The sequence below is a fragment of the Mauremys reevesii genome, linkage group 1, assembly GCF_016161935.1.
Source record: "Mauremys reevesii isolate NIE-2019 linkage group 1, ASM1616193v1, whole genome shotgun sequence".
Taxonomy (NCBI): domain Eukaryota; kingdom Metazoa; phylum Chordata; order Testudines; family Geoemydidae; genus Mauremys; species Mauremys reevesii.
The window spans coordinates 355512976-355540738 of NC_052623.1; the positions used below are offsets into that span (position 1 = coordinate 355512976).

At 55.0% G+C, this 27763-nt stretch overlaps 1 protein-coding gene and 1 long non-coding RNA gene across 2 annotated transcripts in view; both read right to left on the reverse strand.

The window, feature by feature from the left end:
• Window positions 1-17198: 17198 nt before the first annotated feature.
• Window positions 17199-20895, reverse strand: LOC120387966. Its single transcript, XR_005590456.1, has 3 exons — window positions 20599-20895; window positions 19583-19671; window positions 17199-17786 (listed from the first exon to the last, which is right to left on the reverse strand). It is a non-coding gene; the product is annotated as an uncharacterized LOC120387966 (long non-coding RNA).
• Window positions 20896-24718: 3823 nt separating this feature from the next.
• LOC120380356 (cadherin-related family member 5-like) overlaps window positions 24719-27763 on the reverse strand; it is a 41927-nt gene continuing 38882 nt past the window's right edge. The window contains exon 15 of the mRNA XM_039498054.1: window positions 24719-26826. Coding sequence (XP_039353988.1) covers window positions 25927-26826 — 900 coding nt within the window. The 3' untranslated portion in view covers window positions 24719-25926. The remainder of the gene's footprint in view (window positions 26827-27763) is intronic.

The following is a 27763-nucleotide window of genomic DNA, read 5'->3' on the forward strand; positions in this document are numbered from 1 at the left end:
GAGCAGGGCTACTAGAGAGACCCAGCACAGGGCTACAAGGATTAGGGATGCCCTGAGGGAAGAATTTGAGGCTGAAAGCCAATAGTAATGTTTGCTACCTTGCATGGGAGTGAAGTGCAGTGGTTACACTGTTAGGATTCTATTATCCCTGAAATGATTTGCAGTGCCTGTTTCTTTACTGGGCTAAGGTATCTTTCACTATCTGCAATAATAAAGACTGTTTTCAAAGCCAAGAATTGTTTTATTGAAAAGAAAAAAACTTCCTTGACAGACACACAACATTTCAGGAACATAAGAGGGCAGGGGGGTGGATTGGTGAACTGTACAGTCACAAGTTTGCATATGTCCTGTCTGGAGTGCTGTGCAATGACTGCTGCACTTCAGGGTGCATATACTGCATGGTGATGGGGGTTGAGTGCAGAGGGTAAGGGGCGTAGTTCTCAGGGCTGGTTGGTGAACGTACAGGTGTTGGAGGCAGCTGGTGGTGGTAAGAACCTGGGATGCTGGGGAAGGGGGTTTGGAGCTGACATTGGGGCACAAGGGAAAAAGCTTTGGGACGGGGGAGTAGCACGGTAGTGCTCTGCCTGCAGGGCTACGAGTGACTCGATAGAGTCCACTTGGCGCGACAGGACGCTTAGCAGCTGCTCTGTGCTTTTCCTCCTGGCCACTGCGTTTCTCTGGCGGATCCTGCTTTCCCTTTCTCTCCAGTCCTGCAGGTTTTTACGCTCTCTAGCAAGGTGATCAATAACTGTTTTCAGCATGTCTTCCTTGGTTTTTCGCGGCTTCTTTCTGAGATTTTGTAGTCGCTGTGCAGTGGTGGAGACGGGCAGTCCAGCAGTCAAGGTCGCTTTTGGAAAGGCAAAAATGGCAACAGTTAACAGGGTAGCATTGTTCATTATCTCCCACACACTGAAGGAGTTTACAGTCTTCACTTTAGCATACTTTTCCCATACACAAAGAGCACAAATAACCCAACAGGAGCCACGAAATGGTGAGTAAGGGGGACTGATTGCTTCAGGGCTGTGCAGGGGTTTCTGTGCGTTGGGGACAGCAAACAGCTGCAGGGGGGATCTGCACTAAACACTCTCCCAACATTTTCCACAGGAGTTACTCCTGGAAGATATCTCCCTGCTGCGGGTCACCAGGGAAGAGCAGGAAGGTCTTCTACAGCAATGCGGATTCCGCCCTGGCCCCTATGCAGCTTGCCTGTGTGCAGCAATGGTCCCCCCACCCCTCGCGGCACAGTGGCGCGGATGCGTTAGCCTGACTGGGACAAGGACCACAGTGGCTCTCCCTATAAACCTGTGCAGGCACATTGCCCACGCTCTGGTTGAAACTTTTGAGGAGATTACTGCAGCCGATTACCGCGACGTGATAGACCACATCAATGGGCTATTCCACATCTAGGCTGGCATGCATGCAGCCCTAACCCCCCCTCCTCTCCCGAAACATTTCCACCCTGAAAATAAAAGACGCTTACCGGTAACCCACTCCTCTGCTTGTCCTTCAGCAAGTGCTGGCTGCTGCGATTGGCTACCTTCCTCCTGGCTTGAGAAGAGCTCCTGGCTGCATGCCTCCTGGGACTCTGGGGTGTCTTCCCCCACCACAGTACCTTCACTCTCGGTTTCCTCCACCCCCCGCTCCTCCTCCTGTCCCCCACCCTGCTCAGAAGTGTCCATCGTGGTCGTTGGATTGGCAGTGGGGTCACCCCCAAGTATCGCGTCCATCTCCCTGTAAAAACGGCAGGTAATGGGGGCAGCGCCGGAGCGGCGGTTTCCCTCGCGGGCTTTGTAATAGGCACTCCGCAGCTCCTTTACTTTAACCCTGCACTGCAGCGCGTCCCGGTCATGGCCCCTATCCAGCATGGCCCTTGATACCTGCCCTAAGGTATCATAATTCCTACAGCTGGAGCACAGCTGGGACTGCAAAGCTTCCTCCCCCCAAACACTAATGAGGTCCAGCAACTCGCCATTGCTCCATGCTGTGGCTCGTTTGGCACGTGGAGGCATGGTCACCTGGAAAGATTCACTGATTGCACTCCACACCTGGCTGAGCAAACAGGAAGGGGATTTTTAAAGTTCCCAGGGCATTTAAAGGGCGGGTCACCTGAGGCCAGAGCAGTAGAGTGCAAACTGATGAGCAGAGTGGCTGAACAGGAATTCTGGGATATCTCCTAATACCCTGGAGGCCAATACCAGCGCTGGTGTGTGGCCACACTTGACGAGCAGCGCTGCATTACCAGTGCTGCACTCGTTATACCCCAAGCAGACCAGGTGTACAGCCAGCGCTGCAGCCAGGGAGTTGCAGCGCTGGATCTGCCTTGCAGGTGTGGACAGTTACTAATTGCAGTGCTGGAAAGCCTCCACCAGCGCTACAACTTTCAAGTGTAGCCAAGCCAGACACTCCAGTTTCCCAGTATCACTATCAGTGCCACTCGTTATGGGGACAAGTGGTTATGAAAACCAACACCCCAGTAAAAGAAAAAAGGTTCCCCCGATCCCCAAGGACCAAGCCCCAGACCCAGGCCAATATACAAATCAGATCTTACTCACCAGTCACGCTGTTGCCAATTCTTTAGAATCTAAAGGTTTATTCATAAAAGAAAAAAGGTAGAGATGAGAGCTAGAATTGGTTAAATGGAATCAATTACATGCAGTAATGGCAAAGTTCTTAGTTCAGGCTTGTAGCAGTGATGGAGTAAACTGGAGGTTCAAATCAAGTCTCTGGAACATCCCCCGCTGGGCTGGGTCAGTCAGTCCTTTGTTCAGAGCTTCAGCTTGTAGCAAAGTCCCTCCAGAGGTAAAAAGCAGGATGGAGATGGATATGAGGCATCTGCCTTATATAGGCTTTTCCAGGTGTAAGAACAATTCTCTGTTCTTACTGTGGAAAATTACAGCAAAATGGAGTCTGGAGTCACATGGGCAAGTCCCTGCATACTTTGCAGGGTTACAAGGCCTATCTGCCTTCTCTCCATGGGTCAATGTGCAGCTGATGGTCCCTGATGGGCCATCAAGCAGGCTAGGCAGAGCTAACAGCAACTTGTTTGGGGTGTCACCCAGAAGCACAGCATAAGTTTGAAATACAGACAGGATAGAGCCACTATTCATAACTTAAAACTACAAAATGGATACACACACACAGACAGTATAATCATAACCTGCAACCTGGTCTTAGACACCTCATTTGACCCCCTTTATACAAGATTTGGTGCCACTACAGGACTTTGGTTGCAACACGGGTGTTCAATATGGTCCCAGTTCACATCACTAACGTGACACAGGGGCTAGGGTGTCCCCTCTCTGGGGTGCTCTCTCTGCCCTGGACACTTCCCTGACCCACTGATCATTACACACGGGTCAAGGCAAATACAATGCAACAGCAATCAGTGTTTACAAATAAGAGAGAAACAGGAGAGGTGAAAGGCAAACACATCACCGCACTCTGCAGCCCGGGGACATCCCAGCCAGCGTCTCTGGAACGCCAGGGCAGTTCACAGCCTGTTCCCCACGAGTCCCAGGCCCTGGCTGTGCTGCAGGGAGGCTGCACCTTGCACACTTGCTCTGGCCGGGGCCACGCGCTCTCAGGCTCTAGGCAGCAGGGCCCTTCTTCCCAGCATTGCCCCGCCCTGTTGGGGTTACGATCCTCCCCACCCCCAAGTCTGGGGGCATCTCCCTGTGCTGGGCCCACTGCCCGGGGTCCCCCTCACTGCACCAGGCTCCACAGCTCTGCCTCATCTCCAGTTTCACTCTTCCTTAGCTCGGCTCGGCTCTGCCTCCAGCCCCCCCCGAGCTGCTTCCCTGCCCCCCCGACCCTGGCCTCTGGCTGCTGCAGCTCTGCTCCCAGGGGAGGGGCTGCTTCTGGGACTCTGCTCCCAGCACTGACCTGGTTCCTGGGCTGATTTTCTGGCCCCTCTGGCTCTGGCTCTGGCTCTGGCTCTGCTCCCCAGCTCAGCTCAGCGTCCTGCTCCCTCCTTAGCTCGGTCTGACCCAGGCAATTCCAGCTCACAGGGAGGACGGGACCCCCCTGGCCTCCTGGCTCCCTGATTAGCCGGCCCGCCCTGTCAATCAGGCTGATCTGGAGCATTGGCCTCCCCCTATTGTTCCTGGGGACTGTCAGTCTCAGGTTCCTGATTTCTCATTGACCCTTCCCCTTCCTTTTAGCACTGGGAGCTAGCAACCAAAACACCCCTACTGGGGACTCCTTACATATGGAAACTTAGGGAAGTTGTAAGAGAAACAGTCTGAAACCCAGGAACGCTGCAGCATTTGTTGTTCTGTGACTGCAGAGGTACTAACAGAGCATTGAACATGACATGATCTTTAACCATATGTTCTCACGACTTGCATTAAAGAAATCCCTCCCCCCTCGGTTTAGTAGAGAGACCTCTGATTGACCAGTAAGAACCTGGGGTTGCAGGTCCCCATAGCGCAATCTAGATTTGCTGCTCCATTGTCAGGGCAGCTTTTATTTTGGTGAGTTTTGCACACAGATGCGGGAATGTGGCCTTGATCATCCAGAAGTTCTGCAGTCACTGCTCACCAGCCCAAACCTCCATTGCTGCAAAGGATTTTTGCCCTTGGGAAGGACGTGAGATGACACAATATAATACACATCGTTAATATGGTGAGTCAACTTCTACACACAAGCAAGGACTGTGAACATGGGATGCTAAGGGCTGGATTCACAGCCAAGATAAATGCAGCAAAAGGCAATCCTCATTGCTGGATCAAATGCAAAGGAATTGTTGAAAACAGGACTGGAAATCAGTTATACTGGAAGTCATGTGACCCAACAAAATAAACTTGTGCTAATAAAAGAAAAAGAAAAAAAGGTAGAATGAAAAACTCCTAATTACAAATCAAAGTACAGAAACCACAGCAAGTGCTATAATAGAAACACAGATTAGGGTTACCATATGTCCGTATTTTCCCAGACATGTCCGGCTTTTTAGTTGTTAATCACCATCAGGGAGGATTTTTTAAATATATAAAAACGTCCAGAAAATACGGACGTATGATAACCCTACCCACTGCCCCTCTCTCCTCTTGGGGTGTCGGCTCACTGCAGCCTGCGGATTGCAACCCCGCCTCCCCCCCAGTGCTGCTGCAACCCCGCAACCCACGGCTAGGAGCGGGGGCATCCCTGCAGCCAGCTGTGGGTGCGGGGGACCAGCGGCTGCTTCTCCCTCCGAGCAGCCCCCACAGCTCTGGCAGAGCCTCAGTCTCCCCCCTCTGCCCCAGCAGTGCAAGGAGCCCCCCCGAAAGTGCTCCATGCAGCCAGGGCTGCCTCCCTGCAGAGCTGCTGCCTGGGGGGAGGGTCCCAGCGGGAGCCCAGGCACCCCCACCCGGGAAGGGACCACACTGCAGCGCCTCCCACAGCCGCCTGGCCTGAGCTGTCACAGCCTCGCCGGGTCCGGCTGGGAGCGGGGTGGAGGCGCCCCTGAGCCCGGGGGCAAGGCCCGGGCCACGCAGGCAGCACTTCTCTGCTCCAACCCGGCCAGAGAGGGAGCCTGCAGCTGGGATGCAGCCTCGCAGGTGGGAGCACGTTGGGGCAGGGATGCCCAGCTCGGGGGCAGGCCTGGGGCCCGAAGCAACTCCCCCACTAAATCTCAGATCATTTTCATATGACTTTACATTGTGCCTTGTAGTGGGTCTACCCTCGCGTGACCTCTGTTTTCATGAAACTTTGTATCAAAGCCTCATATAGAAACGTTGCATTGAACCTTGGTATAACGCCGCGGTTCCCAAACTTTAACAACCTGGGAACCCCTTTCACTAAAATGCCAAGTCTCACGAACCCCCTCCTAAAAATGAATATTCCCAGGGATTTTCTCCTTTACCTGAGTATGAATTATAAAAGCAGTGATCTGGGAAATATAAAATCTGTTTTTAGGGCATGCTTATTACACCCTATTTATTATTAATTATTTATCATTACAGTATTTTTATTACATTATGAAAACAGCAACATTCTTCCAAGATCCCCCTTTCGTAGCTTGTATCACTTTGAATAAGCCTGTTATAAGACAAGGCTCCTATGTTTCATCAAGGAGCATCAGATGTGAAACAGCAGGAAGGGATTTAAGAAGCCAACTCAAAGAGTTCCTCCTACCCGAGCATTCAGGTCTTGAGCAGTCCAGGCAAACAACACACGTTGCAACAAAGCTTAAACTTGTTCTTAATCATTTTAAAAACAACACTAGCTGCCTATTTAATTTTAAAATCAGCAAAAAATATCCACCTCCCTTTCCATTTCTTATAAGGAGTCTTGAAGTTTAAATCTCCTGGTGTGATAGACATGGTCGCTTTGATCTGCTTAGTTCCTGGAAGTCCAGGGGCTCCAGGCTGCTGGGCCCATGCTGCCCGGGGTCCCTAGGGACAGCTCCGGCCGCCATTAGGGTTTTTTTTTCCTGAGAACCCCCTGTAACATTTCACGAAGCCCCGTTTGGGAACTGGTATAATGTTATAGCCCCTAAGGATAGAATAAGATAGAAGAAAAATGTCTTTTTGCTCAGAGTAGAACAAGATCTCTCCCCTCCCCCCGCCACTCTTAATCAACTGCCCTTTCGAATGAACAAGGTGTGAATGAGTCAAGGCGTGGAAGGCAGCACCTCCAGACAGCTGCAACCCTTGCAGAGGGGCTGGGAGCCAGACCCAAGGACAATAAGGCTTGGCAAGTGGGCTCATTAAAGATCAGACATACTGACGGCCTTGGGGGTTAGAAGCCAGCACCTTCTTTTGGAAGCACCCGCTGTGCACAGCGCTGGGATGGCACCCAGAGGGAGGCAGCACCCAGGACCAACGGACACAGACACAGATTTTGAATCTGGTGCAGATTTGCATGAGAGGGAAGCTGCTATAAATTTGAGGTGTCTTACAGAGGACCCATGGTCTCGTCTTGTCAACATCGAGCCAGATCCGCCGAAGCCCAGCCCCACCCCCTCCCCCATCTAACTCACCTGGTCAGTGAAGTTAAGGGGAGCAACTAATTGGTAACAACAAGAAGACGGAGAGAGAGAGAGAGAGAGTGTGTGTGTGTGTGTGTGCGTGTGAGTGTAATATATCATATGCATCTGATACCCGTATTACCAATAAATGTGGTGCTTTGCCTTATCCCCCCTGAAAAGATCCTGTGCAGGACTTTCAGTACAACACCCCCTCCGGCTGCTGCTGCGCGGGGGAAGCGCCTGGCCGGGGGCGCACAGGCTGGAGAGCGGCGGGAGCCGGGAAAGTGGGAGTCTGGGGAGGAAGTGGCTGTCTCAGGTGGCTGGGAGGGGGAATGTGGTGCACCCAGGGGAGGAGGCAGGGCCAGGGCGGGGATTGGGGAAGGGGTCTAGTGGGGCATGGGGAGGGTGGACTTGGGGCAGGGACTTTGGGGAAGGGGTTGGAATGGGGGCGGGGAAGGGGCAGAGTTGGGGCGGGGTAACCCTAACACAAATGGGATTCCTGAAACCAGTAACAACTACTTACTTACCATTGTTTGCCGCGCATTAGCTATTGCAATAAAAAATGACCAGCACAATGACATGCATTGCACAGTGACCATACAGATAAATGACACAGGGTGCAGAGTAATAGAAATCACATTTTTAAAGGAGCAAAGCTCTAATGAAAATGGATTACCAGAGGAGCGCGCAATTCAGGGAATCACAGCAGCACATCAAACACATCTGTGAACGGTTGTGAGACGTCCCGTAGCCACAGCGCGATAAGAGACTCTTTTAAATACTCAGAACCTGTGACCCAGAGTTTGAGGGAACGTAGGGAAATTATGTCCCTGCACCAAGTCTCCTGTAGCAGTAAAGTAGCACCGGGGTGGCAGGGATGGGGGTTGGCGTCAGTACCGGGTTTACAATGGTGCCAATGGCACTGTGGCCCCAGGCCCACACTGGGAAGGGGCCCATTATGGACCCCTCTAACCCAGGGCCGGCTCTAGGCACCAGCGCGCCAAGCATGCGCTTGGGGCGGCACTTTCCAAGGGGCGGCACTCCACCCCCCCTCCCCCGCCTGGCTGGAGCCGAGCCCGCGGCGAGAGGGGCTCCCGGAGTGTGTGAGGAGCCGGGGAGGGAGGGAAGCGGGGCCCGGGATGCAGGGAGGGAGGAGGGGTCCTGCTGCCACCAATGCTCTGCTCTGAGTCTCCCCAGGGTGGGCTGGGCAGGGCGCTGCCGGGCTGGGCAGGGGGCGCGGATCCCGGCTCCTGTGCTGATGGGGCGAGTGGCTGGGCAGCCCGAGCTGCCAGGGATCTGCCCCCTCCTGCCCCTGGACCCAGCCCACTGTGCACCTCCCCCACCTCCATCCTGTGCTGCCTGCCCCGGGCCCTCACAGCGCCAGGGTGGGGAGAGGCAGAGCCCGGCTCCGGGAGGGGCAGCTGGGGACACTGCCCTGCCAGGGGACCCCTGTGGCGCAGGCACCTGGGAGTCGGTGTCCGTCCTCTCGGCTCTGCCTGCGCGGGGCTGGGGAAGTGTGGCGAACTGGGGATGTTCTTAATGTTTTCTCTGAATCCTGTGTTGGTGCCTCAGTTTCCCCTCTGCAGTTCTTAATATCTAGGTGGTGGGATAAGGGGGTGTGGTTGCTGCAGAGGAAGGGGCCAGTGCACCTAAATGCCTGACACTCTGTCTCCTAGCAACTGATGGCCTGGGCCCCTCCTCTGCAAAGGTGCGGGCTAAAGGTGTTGTAGACAAAGAGATCAGGTGACCTCCTGGCCCGGGAAAGGAGCTGAGCAGAGGAGGGGCTGGGCGGGTTTCAGTCTGAGGCTGGCTGGGGATGAGGAGTGAGTTCAGACGTGGGGGTCTGGCTCTCTGCCCCCCAGAATGGACCCGGCCGAGGGGTCCGGTTCGCGGTACCTACAAGCTCCGTTTTAGACCCTGTCCCTGTCATTGAATAAACCTCTGTGTCCCCAGGTGGCTGAGAGTCACGTCTGACTGCGCAGTGGGGGGGCAGGACCCTCTGGCTTCCCCAGGACCCCCCCAGACGGACTCGCTGTGGGAAGCGCACGGTGGGGCAGAGGATGCTGAATGCTCCAAGGAGAGACCCAGGAGGTGAAGCCGTGTGAGCTTCTTGCCCTGAACAAGTCTGCTCCAAGGGAGAGGAGGCTCCCCACAGTCCCGACTAGCTTTGTGGGGAGCAGTTCCAGAGCAGCGCCCGGGGACTCCGTGACAACTGGTGGCAGCGGTGGGATGTACTGCACCCCATGAATGGCGCTGCTTGCAGTAAGTGACTGGGGAGCAGTAAAACAAAGGAGGGATAATGGGGACCAGGCATGCTGAAGGCTCAGAGAGGGATGGTTTCAGGGGGCGGTTAACCTCTGGGAGTGTGTGACCAGCGAGAAGGACTGTTGGAGTAACGGGGTCCCCCTGAGGATGGCAGGGAGCAGTCTCGGGGCGGAGGAGCTGCCGCTCGACCCTGGGAGAGAGAAGGATTTTGCAGTAGCAGGGTTCCCCTGGGGATTGCAGGAGCAGTCCCAGGGGCGGAGGAGTCTGCAGCTCGACCCTGGCAGAGAGGTGGTGACCACGAGAAGGGCTGGCACACCAGGGGTTCTTCCTGGAGACCCTGGGGGAGCCAAGAGCACACAGGCCTGTGAGTCCAGAGCCACTTGGGAGCGGTGCAGTGATGGCCTGTCACCATCTCCTTAAGAAGGACATTGTGATCCTGTGCACACAGAGAGGGTTACGCATGGGGAAGTTCACCAAGGCCCAGTTAATCGTGCAGTTGGAGGAGGAGAACCGCTCTGAGGAGCAGATTCCTGACCCAGATGGGGCTACAAGAGGATCTGGGAGCAGCTGGAGCAGTAGCCAGGGATCCCCGAGAGTCTGGTCCCCAACCAGACGAGGGTCTTCACGATCAGGTTCCCCACCAGGGGATCAGAGATGGATGGGATTGGAGCAGAGGACCATGAGAGAGAGCAAGAGCCCGAGGAAAAGCTGCAGGAGAAGCAGCAGCAGCCTGGACTGGCGATGGTGGAGCGGAGAGACATAGGGGGCTGCCCAGGGTCAGTGGGGAGACCTGACTGGGGTGGCGAGACCCTGGGACAGAGAGAACTGGGGTGGTGCAGCCGCAGATGCTGAGGGGCTGTGGGACCTGGGTGAAGGTCCCCGGGGTGAAGCCCCTCGCCCTGCCTATGGCCCGGATCCCTGTGCAGAGCCAGGAGGGGTCGGGCTGGCTGGGCGTTGGGGCTCTCCAGGATATCGGCTGGGAGGCCCTGTTGGGGGGTGACTGTGTCTCTTTGGGACAGGATCCAGGCCCTGCTCCTGTAACAGCCGAGGGTTTGAATTCGAATCCAGGGAACCAATTGGCTGGGATGGAAATGGTCAGTGAAAATGCAAATGACCTGGCTGGCAGGGGGGAGGAGCTGCAGGGCTCAGGATACCTGCCTACCTGTAACCAGCCCCCGGGGGCTGAGGGGGAGGGAGAGATGCTCCCCGCCCCCCTGCACACCGGAGAGGGGCTCACGCTGGCTCTGATGCTGTGACCAGAGCAGAGAGCTCACTGCCTGCCCCCACGGGGACAGCCAGGGCAGCGCTGAGCACGGGGGGGAGCTGAGACCCCAGCTGAGTGGGGGGACACCCAGGCAGGGCAGGTCGGCTGCCAGCAAGGTTTGCCTGGTCCAGACGTGCTGCTGGGAAGTGATTACACAGCAGGGAGGGAGCTACCAGGGCCAGGGCTCAGGGGGGCTGTGACCCCAGGCCCAGCCAGCGAGAGGGAGCAGGTCCCACCCCCTTCCCCAGCAGCTGAATCCCAGACCGAGCTGCAGAGGGATCCCTCCTTGGAGAAGCTGAGGGGACTTGCTGGCCCCAGCGCAGCAAACCCCCTTGGGGAAGGCGGCAGGGACAGAGTCCTGCGGGAGAAGGGATCCCTGTACCGGGAATGGGCTCCCCAAGGGGAAGTAGAACTGGGGGGAATCGGGAGGCAGCTGGTGGTGCCCCAGGAATCCACAGGGTTCTTCCCTTTCGAGCTGCTGCATGGGAGGAGAGTGAGGGGACCCCTGGACCTGGAAGGGGAGGAGAAGGGGGGAGACCCCCTGGGGGATCTCTTCCCTGAGGTGGGAGCCAATCTCCCCATCAGGTGTTCCCCATTCAGAGTCACTGGGAAAGCAGCCCAGAACCTGCAGAGAGAGGTCAGGGACCTGCTGGCTTTAGATGGGATCCAGCCGTTTTACAGCCCATGGGCCTCACCCATGGGGCTGGTCCCCCAGGGAGACGGGATGATCTGGTTCTGTGGGGACTATCGGAAGTTTAAAGCCATCGCGGTGTCCAATGCCGACCCCATGCCTAGGCCTGGGGAGAGTCTAGACAAGCTGAGGGGGATGGAGAACCTGGCCCTGGCAGACACTGATAACGTGCATCTTTAGCCAGATGTGGGAGGAACAGGTGTCCCAGGTGAGGAGGGGGCTGGGCTGCCCCAAGGAGGTGGGACTGACGGTAACAGCTGGACAGTGCAGGGTGGGGACGGCAGAGGTGTTGTATCTGGGCACAAGGTGGGGAGCGGCTGCCCAAGCCCCGAGCTGGCCAAGGCCAAGATGGGGGCTCTTAACCAAGGGAGCCCGAATCGCAGCCCAGGGTGCTGGGAAAAGACCCCATCCCAGTTTGAACCCCCGGGGTATTGGGCTGGCAAAAGGGTTCGGGCTGCATAAACCTTCCCACACGCGGCCTGTGTGTGCCATCAAGCTCCCCCGACCTGAGGGAGGGCGTGAGACTGGACTGTCCTGGTGTAACTCACCCCAAGGAAGGGGAGAGATGCTGGGGCATCCCTGGGAACGTGGGTAGGTTCGAACTTCCCCAGGTCACTGGCTGAAGTGACCTCGCTCAGTTCGGTCTCGAAGGGGGGAGAGATGTGACGAACTGGGAATGTTCTTAATGTTTTCTCTGAATCCTGTGTTGGTGCCTCAGTTTCCCCTCTGCAGTTCTTAATATCTAGGTGGTGGGATAAGGGGGTGTGGTTGCTGCAGAGGAAGGGGCCACTGCACCTAAATGCCTGACACTCTGTCTCCTAGCAACTGATGGCCTGGGCCCCTCCTCTGCAAAGGTGCCAACTGAAGGTGCTGGAGACAAAGGGATCAGGTGACCTCCTGGCCCGGGGAAGGAGCTGAGCAGAGGACGGGCTGGGCGGGTTTCAGTCTGGGGCTGGCTGGGGACGGGGAGTGAGTGCAGACGTGGGGGTCTGGCTCACTGCCCCCCAGAATGGACCCGGCCGAGGGGTCCGGTTCGCGGTACCTACAAGCTCTGTTAGACCATGTTCCTGTCATCGAATAAACCTCTGTGTCACTGGCTGGCTGAGAGTCACGGCTGGCTGCGCAGTGGGGGGGCAGGACCCTGTGGCTTCCCCAGGACCCCGCCGGGCCGGACTCGCTGGGGGAAGCGCACGGAGGGGCACATGCTGAATGCTCCAAGGCCAGACCCAGGAGGTGAAGCTGTGGGAGCTTCTTGCCCTGCAGCCAGGCTGCTCCGAGGGAGAGGGGGCTCCCCAGAGACCTGCCTGGCTTGGTGGGGAGCAGCTCCAGAGCAGCGCCCGGGGACCCCATGACAGGAAGCAGCTCTCAGCGCCTGCCCCCCTCAGCCCTTGCACCCCCCATCCTGCTCGCAGCCCCTCCACTTGTACCTCCCCCAATCTCTCCGACTCCTTTGCCGCACCCCTTCCCCTTGTACCCTCCCTTCCCCCGCACCTCCCCCCTCGTACCCTCCCCCAGCCCTGTCCTCCTGCACCTCCCCCTTCCCCTGCACCTCCCCCCTCGTACCCTCCCCAGCCCTGTCCTCCTGCACCTCCCCTTCCCCTGCACCTCCCCTCGTACCCTCCCCAGCCCTGTCCTCCTGCACCTCCCCTTCCCTGCACCTCCCCTCGTACCCTCCCCAGCCGTGTCCTCCTGCCCCTCCCCTTCCCCTGCCCCTCTTCTCCGGCAACCCTCCTGATCCCGCCTCTCCTCTCGTACCAGCCAAAACTTCAGCTAATGCCTCCAAGTTTAATCATGGCACCATGGGGCAGGTTGGGTAAATATTCCTTGTAAATCTGATTTTGGATTAGCTGAGTCACAAAGCAAGAAAGTTTTAAAATCCCAGCAGAACTGAGGTTGTTCAGTAATGTTACTGACCTGAACCACGTCAGCTAAAGTGACAGCATCTATGTTATGTCTAAGAGACAATCTGGCAGCAGAGGTGAAAGTCTTGCAACCAGCTGCCACCTGTCTGTCTGTCAAGTGAGAGAGAAGCACACACCGCTGGCTGGCAGCATCAGATCCCAGGACAGATGTAAATTCATTGGAATGGAACACTGCCTCACAAGAAAGGTCTCCTGCTTTGAAAATATCCAGCTGCTTCCCCTTTTGTATGAACAACTTCATTTAGTCAGCAGCTAGATAGCCATATCCTATGAAAAGGCTGAGCTTTGCTATCATCCCCTAAACACTAGAACACAAGTAATATGGTAACATTCACAAGACTCTCCCTCACCCCATATATTCAGAGTTACGCCACATTAAGGACAAATTATTCAGTTTGAGGGTCTAGCACTTGAAAAAAGCCTCATCTAAAATGAAACCTATCATCTAAAATTGTAGACTTTACTTCCCTTGCACTAATCGGTGATGGTTTTACAGACTGAAGTCTTAAGCAACACACTTGTGAGTGAGCCTGTCATTTCACCAGGCAAGTTCAGGGGTGAAAATTTCACCATCCCCCTTCACTAGTAGCAAGTTTCCTCCCTCTCTCAATTGAGTCTAGAATATAACGTTTGTCATAAAGGCCCCTGGTTCACTCAGTCCAGGAGCTGCCAATACCAGGTGAACCTCTCCCTTCCAAACTGATAATGGACAGGGCCACTTGGGAAAAGCTGTATGCGGAGCAAATTTCTTTCCTGACTCTGCCACCCCATCCCATCAGCAAGCAGCAGTTGTCTATGTAGAGTGGCACATGCACCTGCACAAAAGCTATTTTCCTGCTGCCAGAAGAAATGGACTATGTTGGCTGATTTTGGATACCAGTCACATTCCTCACAAGTCTGGCTGTTAATGCTCGTGAACTCTGGAGCACTCATTTTCTGCTCAAGCTGCTGGCCTTGGACTTAAGAGAAGCAGCACAGATAGGAGAGAAGAGAAACAGGAATGCTCCAAGTTATTTTTGGATATTTTGTTATCCAAAGTTGTGCAGTAATATGCAACACCATTAGAAATGGACTCCCAGACCTGTTTAGGGCCCCCACAAGACTGCATTTTACAATTCTGTTACTGCACCCTCGGCTTACAAGGAATTTTGCTTTTAGCGATCTAACACAATTACACCAATATAATTTGTTGAAAAAGTTTGCATCTGAATTATGTGAATGCAATTTTTAAAGTTTAGCCCAATATTTTAAAACCCATGAAAATCTAAGTCGCAGACGACAGGGTTTGTAATGAAAAAGCTAAGCAGGCCCTGATGTTTGCTGCTGGGTGCAGGAAAGCAATGAGGACACCAAGGCCAGCCACACTAATGCAGCAATTAGAAAGAAAGCAGCCACTCAAAAGCCTGAATGGCATGTTAAGAACTTCAGTTTTGCTCCGTAAGCAACTTATTGTAAATGTTACAGGTGGTACCTTTTCAGGTAGGTAGATACATAGGTGGAAGGTGCACCAGTCTGGGGGGCTTCGTTTCCCTTTGGCTCATCCCTCCATGGCTGCCGGGTGTAGGAGCCACTCCTCACCAGGTTAACAGCAGATTCTCTGTTGAGGCAGGAGAGAGCACTTTGGCAGTTTAAAAAGACTCTGGAGCCATGTTGTCTTGGTTTAGCGCACTGCCAAGCATGCAGGTAAGTGCTGGAGTCCAACATCCAGTGGCAAGAGCAAAGAGCCCTCCACATTCAGGCAATACAAACCTTTTCCAGCCACAATCCTGACTCACCACAGGGATAACGGGGATATTTTGATTAATTATTTCCCTTAAAATTAGCTCTAGTAATTGCCAAGTATTTATTACTTATTTAATGTCACAAGAATGCATAATGTTTTACACACACATTAACACAAGGTCTCTGACCACAAGCACTTGATCCAAATTCAGACTATTTATAGAAAATCACTTCATACATTAGACCTAGAAAGATCTTGCTCTCCCTGCCTCTCTCCTTTTACCTTCTGAAACATCAAGGACTAGTCACTGCCAGAGACAGGATACCAGGCCATGGATCAATGGCCTGAGCCAATATGGTAAGTCTTAGGCTATTGATTTAGGAGCCAGGAGCAGCAAGTATAAATATTTAGCAACAACTAGAACTATGTGCTATGATTCAGAAACAAATGAATGCCAATGTGTGAAGGAGCAGGGGAATGAGAGTTCAGAATCTGAGCTCAAGTCCCTCACTCCAATGCTGGAAGGTAATAATTGGAGATATACCAATCTCCTAGAACTGGAAGGGACCTTGAAAGGTCATGAAGTCCAGCCCCCTGCCTTCACTAGCAGGACCAATTTTTGCCCCAGATCCCTAAGTGGCCCCCTCAAGGATTGAACTCACAACCCTGGGTTTAACAGGCCAATGCTTAAACCATTGAGCTAGCCCTCCCCCTATCTTGTGTGTTGTTCTCTGGCAATTCCCTCTCGCCAGCTATAGGAATCAGAACCTATTTGTAGCATGAGCGAATATACATCAGAGCTCCCAATTATTTTTCAGTTTTGATGTCAAGCTATTCGTGCTGTTTTACTTCAAGCCTCTAGAGCAGTGGTCTCCAAACTTTATTGATCGTGCACCCCTACCAGTAAAAAAAATTTGAGCACGCACCCCCAATATATGTATAAATTATATATACATGTACTACTACACTAATATATTATGTACATTATAAAACATACAAAAAATAGAAATTAAAAAAGGATGAGATAAAGATGAAAAACAATATTTTTAAAAAAGTGTTATTTATTAACAGTACGAAAAACCTTTTTACTCTCACAAAAAACAATTATTAATATTTTTAGTGAGAGCAATGTGATTGAATATGCTTCATTATTTCTGAAAATCTTGATTTAAGACTTTGCGATACAGCGATTCGAAGGTCTGGATTAGGGGTAGGGTGCGGGAGGGGGCTCAGGGTGGAATGTGGGGTCTGGGAGTTAGGGTGCGGGAGGGGGCTCAGGGCTGGGGCAGGCAGGAGGTACAGAGCACTTACCTGGGGCAGCTCCTGTTTTGTGCAGGGGGTGTGCAGGTGACTCTGCACAGTGCAGCACCATCCCCACGGCCATGATTCTGGGAGCTGCCCTTCCCCCCTCCCCCGGGCAGGGCCACCCAGAACGCAGGGGCTTTAGGGACTGCAGGGCCCTGGGCTAAGGGAGGTCCCAGGGCCCTGGCCTGAAGCTCTAAAGCCCCTTTCGGAATGCGGCCCTGCGAGCCCGGGCCGGAGGACTCAGGAGGAGCAGGGGCAGTGCACAGCCAGTGGCCAGAGAGAAGCACCACTTTCCCCTTCAAAGCGCTGCTTCTCTCCAGCCGGCTTTGAAGGGGAAAGCGCCACTTCTTTCCGGCCACTGGCTGCACGGCTGCCCCTGCTCCTCCACGGGCCGGAGGACTCAGGGCCGTATTCTGAAAGAGGCTTTAGAGCTGCAGGCCAGGGCCCCAGGGCCCCCTTAGCCCAGGGCCCGACAGCCCCTAAAGCCCCAGCGTTCCAGGTGGCCTTGCCTGCAAGGGGGGGGTGCGAGGCAGCTTCCCCGCTCACTCGTTCCATGACGGGGTTGCCTGCAGCAGCAGCAGACTGGCTCAGTGACCCAGGCCGACCCTTCCCGTCCTACACCAGGGATGGAGGAGACTTCTCCTGAAACCGGCAATTTTCCCTTTGAACACTAACAGGACCGTTCCCCACTCCTGGGATGCCGCGGCTCACCCCAGAACTGCAGGAATACTCTGGCAAGCTCTGCCCACAGGGGAGCCCCGGTGCTACGCAGGAAAGGCTGTGAAAGGGGCTGGGGCTTCCCGTGCACTCTCAGTTCCCTCCCCAACGAGTTCCTATCGCCAGTCCCAAGATACAAACCGACAGGCGCGTGATTCTCTCCAGTGCCACAACTCAGACCGTCCCATATGCTGCACTCCCTGGGGCAGAAGCACATCTGGGGCCATTTATCCTATTGCCCGGCCCGAACTATCCTGTCTAGTCATGTCTGTGCTTTGTGAGACAGTGGGACAAGGACTCGGCCTGAGGAAGATGCTAGGAAGACCAGAGTTGCTGAGATGCACAAAAGCTTCCCATCTACTTTCTGTACCATTCAGTGTATTCTAGACGTCTGCCTCGCCCCCTCTTATTCACCTCCTTTCGAATGTCACAATCCCGTCCTTTCAATCTCCGCTCCTAGGAGCGTGTTTCCAGGCCCTTGGTCACTCACCGCCAGTTCTGCAATGTCCTGTCTGAGAGGGGCCGACTAGCCCTGCAGACGGCACCCGGGGGAGGCGGAGCAGCTAAGGCCTTGTGTTTGCTTTCGGTGATATTCTCCATCCCATTCTGGCAGTGGCCCTGGAACACTTTTTATAGTGGGGGGCTGAAAGGCAGCTAAGGAAACTGTAAACCGTGTGCGTGTCCAAAAGGAATGTCAGACAGTGCAATTCCCGCTCACACCACACAGGAGCAGCACAGCTCCAGGAGTCACAGAATAACGCCAGCTTCCTCCTAGCAGCACCAGCAAACTTTTCACAGTGAACCCCGGGGGTGCAGCTGCACCCCTAGTTCCTGCGCCTGTGCATTCGTGCGCATCCCAGCATCTCCTTTGCTTTTCCAGCCACTGCTGCCCACTGCTCAGTCTGCAACGACGCCACGGTCCCGTCCTTAATGGATACAGTTCATTTAGAGCCCTGTAAGGTGTACGAGTAATTCAATCTTTCCCCTCCAACGGGCAATGCTTTGTGGTTTTCAACACTGAATTTCATCTGCCAGTGCAGAGGTGGAGTTCGGGGGTGGGGGCACCAAGAACACACTGGTGTGAGGATCTAGGACCTGGGTCTCTGACGCTCCCTCGTCCCCACCAAGGGAGCCTGGGGAAGCAGCATCTTGCTAGTCCTGGGGGGTCAGGCCCCACGGGAAGTCCTATCAGAGCACCCAAGGCCTGCGGCCACCTGACTGGCTCGCACCCGCTACGTAAGCCAGGAGGTGAGCCGGGTGGGGTGTCCGGGCAACTCCCTGCTCTGCAGACCCTGCTCTTGCCTGCGTCCGGCAACCCACATCCAATCCTGTTCCTGATCCCTGCTCCGCTCCTGGCTCCTGCCTCGGCCCTAGCTCCCCACTGGCTCCTGCTTCCAGCCTGGTCCTGGCCCCTTCTCCAGTTCCTGCTCACTCCTGGCCCTCAGCTACCAGTCCTGGCTCCGACCCCCAGCTCCGACTTTCTGACTTGGAATCCGGCTCGACCCTTGGCTCTGGCATTTGGTATCTGACCCCGGCTCTGATCCTCGGCTTTGATTCCTGTTCTGATGCTGGCTTGAGAACGTGGCCGCTGGCTCTGGTTCTGACCCCACTTTTGTTCCCTGACCTGGATGCCTGCTCTGCCCACTAGACATGACTCCTGCTCTGACCAGTAGGCCAGACTGCCTATGTCCTGGTTCCCAACAGCCAGGGTGTGTGGAATTGAGGGGGGGTGGAAGGGGAGAGAAATAAACAGTCATATTCCCCTCTATTCTTGGCAGGGAACAATGGAAGCCACAAACACTACAGACATTTAACCCCGCTGCAGTCATTCTTCGTTTGTAGAGCTAAGAGGGTCTGTCCTGATCGTCTCCTGCATGGGCCAGAGAAGAGGGATTATTGTCTCTTGAAAACCCCGGGACCAAATGGTGCCAAAACTGCACCACTAATCCTCCCTCAGACCCCAATGAGGCACCACAGTTCCCGACTACCTGAGTGGCTGTGTGGCTTTTAGAGCACTTTTAAAAAGCAGCTGCCAAACAATTAGCTTGGCTTGAATCCCAGTGATATTGGTAATCCCACCCAGCTGGAATCAGCACAGTAAAGCAGAAAACAGCCCCCTGCACCCGCCCGTTTTACTGTTTTCGGTGCTTTCCCTGGGGAAATCTGGTGTTTACCACTGGCGCCACGACTGACCGTTAAAAAGGGCGGGAAGTGCTCCAACTGCCCTTCCAGTCACGTGACCAAATGCTCCATGTTGGGTCACAAAATGGATTCCACACAAGTACAATGAATCACAATGATATACACAATACAAACACAAACACTAGGATTTTGCCACTAACAGGGGAGAGCTGTGGCTTCCACAGTGTGGCGTTAACCCTTCCCTGTGCAGTGCGGGGCGTGTTCACCCCGTCACAGAGGGTCGTTATTTGTTGGACGAGGCGTTGCTGCTCCTCTTAATGATTTAAATATAATAAACTACAAATAAAGTAGAATATTTCAGCTATTATACAGCAGAACCCCATTTATCACATCCAGTTGGGACCGGGGCCTGATCAAATAATAAAAAATGTGGATAATCCGGAGAATGGGAAAGTGCAAGGCTGCAGAACCATCTAGCAGCCACAGGAGACATTGCCTGCTTCTGAGCCTGGGGGCGCTGGTTGTTTGGTTAATATGAAGAGCCGGATAATGGAGGGTTGGATAAACGGGGTTCTACTGCATTACGTCACAATCTGCCATGACTCACCATGATAGGACACCTCATATTATACCCGGCTACGAGTGACACTCAAACGGATCGTCACACCTCCCCAAAGGTCTGAGAGGATTGTTACCCTAATTGACAGAGGGGAAAAACTAATGCTGAGAAAGGTGCAGGGATTTGTTTTCCGTCACACAGCCAGACAGGGGCAGAGTTAGGAATAGGACCCAGGAGTTCTGACTTTCAAACTAACCCTTAGTCTTGAATTTCATACACTGAATGATCAGAATAAAGTGGTCTCAAATGAGCTACAGACCTTCTTGTCAACTGATGGCAATGGGCTACTCTCATTACCACTACAAAAGTAATTTTCCCTCCCTTGGTATCCTGCTGTTAATTGAATTGTCTCGTTAGACTGACCTCACCCTTGGTAAGGTGACGCCCATCTTTTCATGTATTTATACCTGCCCCTGTATTTTCCGCTCCTGTATTTTCCACTCCATGCATCTGAGGAAGTGGGTTCTAGCCCACAAAAGCTTATGCCCAAATATATGTTAGTCTCTAACACGCCTACCACTCTGAAACCTGGGACCAACCATGTTCATAGTAATGATTCCGCAAATGTTTTAGAGGAACTAAAACATTAGGGAGAACCAGGAATGGCTCAGAGACAATTAATGGAGAGGAGCAGCACAATTAATCAAGCAGATGATTGGTTGTGGCTTATTTGCTGGGTCTTAAAAGAGAGCAAAGTGCTGAGTCTCCTCCCTGTCACTAGCCCTCCAGCTCAGCCAGTCAGCGGTGAGACTCTGCGGGGCGGGAGACTGAGGGGTCTCACCCCCTGCCCAAGGGAGGGCCCGGATCGCCCATGGGGATCACTGTCAGAGCACTCTCCCTGTCCCATCGCTTTGTGAGGGCCTCCCACCACGAGGGCTGGAGAGCGGCCCCCGCCTCGCCCGTGGAGGGAGGGAAGCAGGGAAAAGGGAAACCGAGAGACACAAACCCCAATGTCCCCAGTGACTCTAAGGGACAAAGGCCTAAGGGGGGAAATATTCTCCCACCTTCACCTAGCGTTTCCCAGGCCTAGAATTTGGCCGGCACCAGATGGCTCAGGCTGCGCAGGTTCCAAGCCGCTCTGAGGCTCTGAGCGTCTCAGCAGGGACGTCTGTGTTCAGGCTACATCAGTCGTGGGACAGGGGGAAACTCCGAAGAGGCTCCTCCGGCCTCGCGCTCACGTCCCTGAACCTGAATCCTCCCTCAGTCCCTGGGGGAGACCCCGGGGAGGAGACTGGCTGCAGCAAAGCCCCGGGGGTCTCGGAGACCGTCCCTGCCCTGCAGCCTGTCCTGCCTGGCCATTGTCCTGGACTCTGTGAGGTCACCGCCTCCCGACCTCGGCCCTTGTGATGTCACTGCCACACCCACCCCTGCCCTGCAGGGCTGATGTCCTGCCCCTGGCCAGCCCCCTGGGATGTTTGAGCTGCTCCCCCCGTGTCACCCCCCCACTCACGGTTAGCTCTGGGGATCAGGCCGGCTACACGTGAAAACATGAGAGGCTGCTGTGACCTTATGAGTCTGATCTAATATCTCCTTGAAAGACGACAGGGCCAGAAAGAGTTAATGAACTCCCAGACTGACCTGACCCAGGGGTGAACCTCAAGGACGGGTTAGGAAGATCTGTAAATGAACAGAGCTTTGAAATGCAAGTCTGCATTGTTAGAGATCTCAAGGGGAGATGTTTGCTCAGGTCTTGTGATGGCAGCAAACAAGTCTTGTCTATTGCTATAGTTTTAATTCAAAGATCAAAAAAGGAATATTAACATTTATGATGATACTTGAGTGAAATGGTATTATTGTCTATGTGTCTCTTTGAAGGTTGTGGTAACCTGTATCCCAACTGTTTAATGGATAAATTTCCCTGTGCTAATTGCCAGGATGTTTGGGAGAAGGAGTTAAGCCTATTGTTTTCTCAGGCCAAAAGGCTGCTGGAAATGTATAAGAACCCTGGGACATGATCCTACTTCATCTCAGATCTGCTTTGGGTTTCAAGAGGGGGAAACCTTAAGCCACAAGGATTGAGATCCCCAGTCACTGACTGGAGCCACCCTGAATATGGACATTGGACTATGAACTATTTCTGAAAGGACTTTTGGCAACTACAAGCTCACCTCTGCCATGCATCTGAACCTCAAGAATTGAATTCAAGTCTGTCTGTATATTGATCTTTTAACCAACACTCTCTCTCTTTTCCTTTTTAATAATTTTTAGTTGAGTTAATAAGAATTGGCTGTGGCGTGTATTTTGGGTAAGATCTAAGTTATAACTGGACCTGGGTATGGGGCTGATCCTTTGGGATTGGAAGAACCTTTTCTTTTATATGATGAAGTACGATTCTCAGTAATCATCATCATATTTGACGTGTGTGTCTGGACGGAGGCCTGAGGCGGTGTTTGAACTTCTAAGTAACCAGTGAGGTGCTATAGAAGCTGTTCTGTGCTGGTTGGTAAATCGAAGTATTGGAATAACCACCAGCTTCTGGGGTTTGTCTGCCCCGTTTTGTTTGCAGTTCACCCTAATCGAGTGACCTCAGCTGGCTCCCACGGGCAGCACCGTCACATTATCCAGTGCAGGTTCAGGGGGCTTAGTAGCGACTGAGGCCACCGTCAGAGCACTCACGTAGCCACGTTATGCCGAGGGGAGAGAGCTCTCCTGGCGACATCAGAAAACCAGCTCAATGAGCGGCGGTAGCTACGTCGCCGGGGAGCATCTGCCACCGACACAGCGCTGTGCACACGAGCGTTAATGTCAGCAAAACTTATGTCGCTCAGGACATTGGGTTTTTTTACGCCCCTGAGTGACAAAAGTTTTGCCGAGTGCTAGCGTAGACATGGCCCCGAAGGGTCCAGAAGCTGTTGGAAAATCATAGTGCTAATGAAGCCTTTCCGTATTCGGCCTGAGTAAACCAAAGTTATGTTATGCTTGTCCAAACTGTGTTGGAAAGCTTACAGAACTCATTAGACTGAAGGCCGTGTATCTACCTAAGTCAGCTATTTCGCTTATCAGTTTTGTTTGGCTCCCCAAGTATATGTTGGCTTGCAGCTGCGTTCACATGTATGCATCCAAAGTATCTAGTACAAAGGGTCAACGGATGTATCTTGTGTCCCCTTCAGAATGACAAATGTATCCTCAACAGATGTATCTTGTAGCCCCAACAAAATGATATATGTATCCTGCATATCCAATTATCCCCTAATAGATACATGTACAGGGTCTATAGGTCAACCAAATGACGTAGACAAACGTAGGCTAAGTTGTTTGTTACCGGCTATAAAGGTAGGCCGCTTGGCCATGAAAGGTGTGTCTCTTTCTCTGGCACTAGCCGAGAGGAACACCCGCTCAGCTGACCGATCAATAAAGGGTGTGGTACTTGTCTTCCTGTCTCCGTGCCTCCTTGGTGTAATTAGGTAAGCTCCGGGGGGAAAACGAGCCCTTTTGGCTAACAAAGCCACATGCTGTGATCTGAGCTGCAGCGAGAAACCAGTGGTCTGGGAGGCCGTAATGTGAAGCGATTTGCGACGTCAGTGGGATTCTTTCCAGAAGCTCCTACTCAGTCAGGACACGACACTCCTGAGCGTCGGCTCCACCGGACGCTCCTAGAATTCACAGCTTCCCAGTTCCAGCTCAGCTCCCCGCTCCGCTGGACACACAACGCGTAGGTTTGGGGAGACAGAGTGAAAACAAGGATGTTTATCTAACGAAGAACAGAGACTTGAGGAGGAGCGAGTGGAAATATTGGAAACAAATGGCTCCAGATCGAAGAAAATTATAATCTGCCCTCCAGAACCGGGACTTGATTAACAAGATACGCCTGTGTCCGCTTGTCGTGCCAATCCCTGCCAGCTGCGTCGCTCCCAAAGGGGCAACCGCTCTGCCAGGGGTTGAGCTCTGAGCCCCAGGGAGACACAGGGGGCTGGAGCCCGGGGGCTCCCATCTCGCATCGCAGAGCCGTGGGGCTCACCCCTGGACGAGGGGAGACCTAGGGCCTGGCACGTGAGCAGGGCTGCTAATGCCAGAGAGACGGAGTGAAGGCGGGACACCCACAGCACAGCTGAGGGTGTCTTATCATTCCAGGGGAGCCTTTGCTGGCCCACCTCCTCCCCAAAAGGGGACCCCCTCCGGGCCTGTGGCGAGCCCTCCATGGGCACAGGCACCATCATAACTCCACGTCCCCACCCTGCCCATCCCCCGCTCTCTCCAGAAGCCCCCCCCGAGTATCCCCTCCCCCAGCTCACATGCATCTGAAGCTCTGCCCCTGGCTCACCCCCATCCCTGCCCACACATCCATGGGGGTGAAGGTTTGGACTCCGTCTGGGTTCCTATTGCTCGGCCCTTCATTTGCCCCAGTAGCATTGGAGTTTCCAGAGCAGATGGGGAGCCAATCCCCTTGAGCAGCCAGGGAAACTGAGGCAGAGAGCCCCTATGACCATGGTGGAGAGGCACACACCTGTTGCACTCTGACTGACCGCCCTTGGCAGTGCCTGGGACCTGCCTTACCCAGCCACCGGTGCCCAGGAAGGTGTTTGCTGGCACGCTGCTCTGGTGCTGTAGGATTGCTCAGCTCCTTTGTTCGCTGAGGGGACGTCAGACCGGGCGGATGGGCAAACACTCTGAATGGCCGGGACCTGTTCGTGGGCCCTCATCTGGCAGCTGGATTCCTGTAGGGCTGCCTGGTATCTGCACACACAAGCCCTAGGTCTCCCGTGGGGTGACTCTCCACAACCCATCACCTTAATTACCCACAAGGTAGTAACCGCAACTCACTGCTCACTGGTGAAGATGCTTTGTCCAGCCAGGAATGGTCTTCAAAGCCTTCCTGGGCTAATGCTAATGCTCTAATAACAAACCGAACCCTTGCCTGGGTGCCTTTCGCAGCAGCACCTTCGAAAGGCGGGTTAGCGTTTTTATCCCTGCTTTGTAACACCTGGGGAAACTGAGGCACAGCAGGGCGACGGGACGTACCCAAGGTCACTGGCCGAGTCCCTGGCAGAGGCAGGAGCAGAACGCTGGGCTCCCGCCGGTGCTGCGTGATGTCAATTACGCCACACGAGAAAAAAAAGCCAATTGTGTTTTTTTTTAAAATAGGTTTAATTTCAAAATCTTAATAAACCAGAGGCAGAGGCTGCACTTTATACACACCAGAGACGCGGGCCTGCTGAGGGGGGGCTCCGAGTGGGGCTGGGGCGCCATGGCCCACCAGTGGGGTAGCTTTGATCTTAAATCGTGAGGGGTTGGGACACCCCCAGCCCGGCTCCCCCTCACCATCCGCTGATCTGCTTCCGAGCCACCATCCTTGGTTTGATTCAGTTCGTGTCCTCCCCCGTCCCCAGTGTTACCCGGGCCCCTTTGCGCCTTGGGGGGGCCGGGGAAAGCCAGCCCTTTGCAGCCAGTCTAAACCAACCGGTGCCACTCTAAGAGGAGATGTGACCGCAGCTGAGTAAGCAAAGATGGGAGAGAAGCAGCCTTCGACAGGGTGTATTTACAGAGATACAGGGTAACGGCGGGCGTTCACGGCAGTTCTGGCCCCGGGCACCTCACCAGCATGCACCGAGCTCCCAGTCTGTCTCTTTCCATTTCAACCATTTGCTGCCAAAGGAGTCGAAGTTCTGACGCTATGGGAGCAAAGCAGGGGCTCCCTCTGGGGAGGAGAACGGCTGGATCCGCGCCCGAGCCCGCTCAGTTGAACAGCGGGAGTGTTGCTGACTCTGGTGGCAGAAGTGGGATGGGTTTGGGGGATTCTGGGTATCTGGGATCGGTGCTAGGTGCTCCACACACACGGACCAGAGACAGGCCCAGTTCGTTGGCAGAAGGAGCCCGGTGTTTCGCCATCACAAACAGCATCTCAGCTCCCAGGCAGATCCTGGGCATGCTTGCGCTTCGGACACGGACCCGGCAAATCTAGGGTTGCCAGTTTTAGCTGGCTGTATTCCTGGAGGTTTCATCACACAACAGACTGATCTTTAATTCCCGGAGTCTCCAGGACTATCCTGGAGAGCTGGCAGCCCTCGGCGAATCTCGACCTCGCACAATCCACCTGCACAGCCCTGCGTTAAAAAACGTCTCTTTACAACCCGGAAAGGCCAAAGGCTCCTTTGTCGCCACGCCAGGTGCGCCGCGGCCAGGGACTTTGGGGAAAAACACAGGAAGCTCCGACCTGTTCCACACCAGGGCTCGGTACCGTGTGGGACACTGGACTTTACTCTAGCGCTGTGGAACGGGGAGGGGGGTGCCCCACCCTTCTCCAGGCATTACAGGAGGGCTGGCTCCGGTCGCCAGCCAGTCTCTGTGTTGGGCTCGGCTCCGCGCGGCCGAGGCGCTCGCCCCTCTCGGATGGGTTAACACTCTATGGAATCCTCCAGGAGCTGCATCAACGTGACCGGCATCCGGACGTCGCTGATGGGCAAGGGCGCCAGGGGGTCTTGATGCGTGGGCGCTCCGGGATTGGGGCCATCCTCCTCCAGCGTCTCCTCGCTCACCTCCTCCAGCACCGGCAGCTTGGGCGGAGGCTCGTGCTGCCCGCTCGGGGCCGGAGGCTGGAGGCTGGCGTCGGCGTGGCTGGCATCGGCGTGGCTGGCGTCGGCGTGGCTGGCACTGGGGAGAGCGGCGCTCTGGCTAGTCACCTGGGCCCCCTCGGCCGGAGAGCCCCCTTCGCTGGCAGTGCAGTTAGGCAGGGGTTGGCTAATGGGCAGCGGCTCCTGTTCACTCCAGCCTGCGTCCCCCTGGTCTGCAGCAGCTTGCGGCCTGTCTGGTAAAGGTTTGCTTGTCCCCACCTCCGTCTCCCCGCTTCCCGCCCCAGCCTCTGTTGGCTTTTCCTGGCTGCCTGGCTGAGAGTCGTGCGGCAGGGGCTCTTCCTCCTTCTCCCCTGCCGGCTGGGACTCCGCGGTGCCCTCCCCGGCGCCGGGCTCCGCGCTGGCGCTGCACTTCCTGGGTGGTGCCTGGTCGTCTTGGCAGGTGTCTTTACACCCCGACGGCTCGAGCGTCTGCCCGTTGGGGAGCGTGGCCGCGGCACTGTCTCCCTTCTCCGTGGACGCTAACCCTGCCCCGCTCCGCACTCCCATCAAGCCGTCGGCCTTCCCCACGGAATTGGCCAGGGGGTTCGCCTTGCTGCTCTCAGCCGGCTCGCTCCTCCCCACCCAGCCCCCGGCGCTCTCCGGCGTTGCGTCTCCCAGGTCGCTGTAGCCTTCGTTCTGAAAGTAAATGTGGCCGGAGTGGGGGCCCGACTTCCCGGCGTTGACCTGTGGGATGGAGGGAAAGGATCAGGCTCTGACAGTGCGAGTGCACCAAAGGAAAACCCTCCCACACTCTGACGCTAGCTGGGAAGGGAACAGGGGGGCAGTCGTCCCCCAAGCTGCCTTTGCTGTGTGTGTGGGGGGAGGGGTTGCTGTCGCGTCTGGTAACAGAGTCAGACCCCAACGTTCAATTCTGCAAAATTCAACAATTGACTTAAAATGATCATAAATTAAGCAACAATAAGAATCTCGAGCCTGGCCTGTCGGGGCCTGGACAGGGGCGAGCTGCTCTCACGCCGGCCCGGCCGAAGGCTGCCTCAGCCAGGCAGGGGACCGAAGTGGGCCTAGCGCTAGCATGGGTGGCAAGTTTGTAAAAATTTTGGTGGGGCCCAGAACCCGCCCCCAACTCCGCCCCCCCCAACTCCGCCCCCACCTGCCTAAGGCTCTGGGAGGGGGCTCGGCGGGGGAGGTCTGGGGTGCAGATCCTGGGCTGGGGATTAGGGTGCAGGAAGGGTGCTGGGTGCAGGCTCTGGGCTGGGGCAGGGGGTGGGTGTGCAGGAGGAGGTGAAGGGTGCAGGCTTTGGGATGGAGTTTGGGGTTGGGAAGGGGTGTGTGGGAAGGGGGAGGGAGTTTGGGGATAGGAGGGAGTGCAGGGTGAGGACTGTGGGGCTGAGGATGAGGGGTACATGATGCAGGAGGGGGCTCAGGGCTAGGGAAGAGGGTGGGGCTGTGGGTGAGGGCTGTGGATGAGGGGTTCATGATGTGGGGGCGCTCAGGGCTGGGGCAGAGGATTAGGGTGCGGGGATGAGGGGTTCATGATGGGGCGCTCAGGGCTGGGGCAGAGGATTAGGGTGTGGGGATGAGGGCTCGGGCTGGGGATGTGGATTCGGGTGCCGGGGGAGGAGGGCTCTGGCTGGGGCTGAGGATTAGGGTGCAGGGGGAT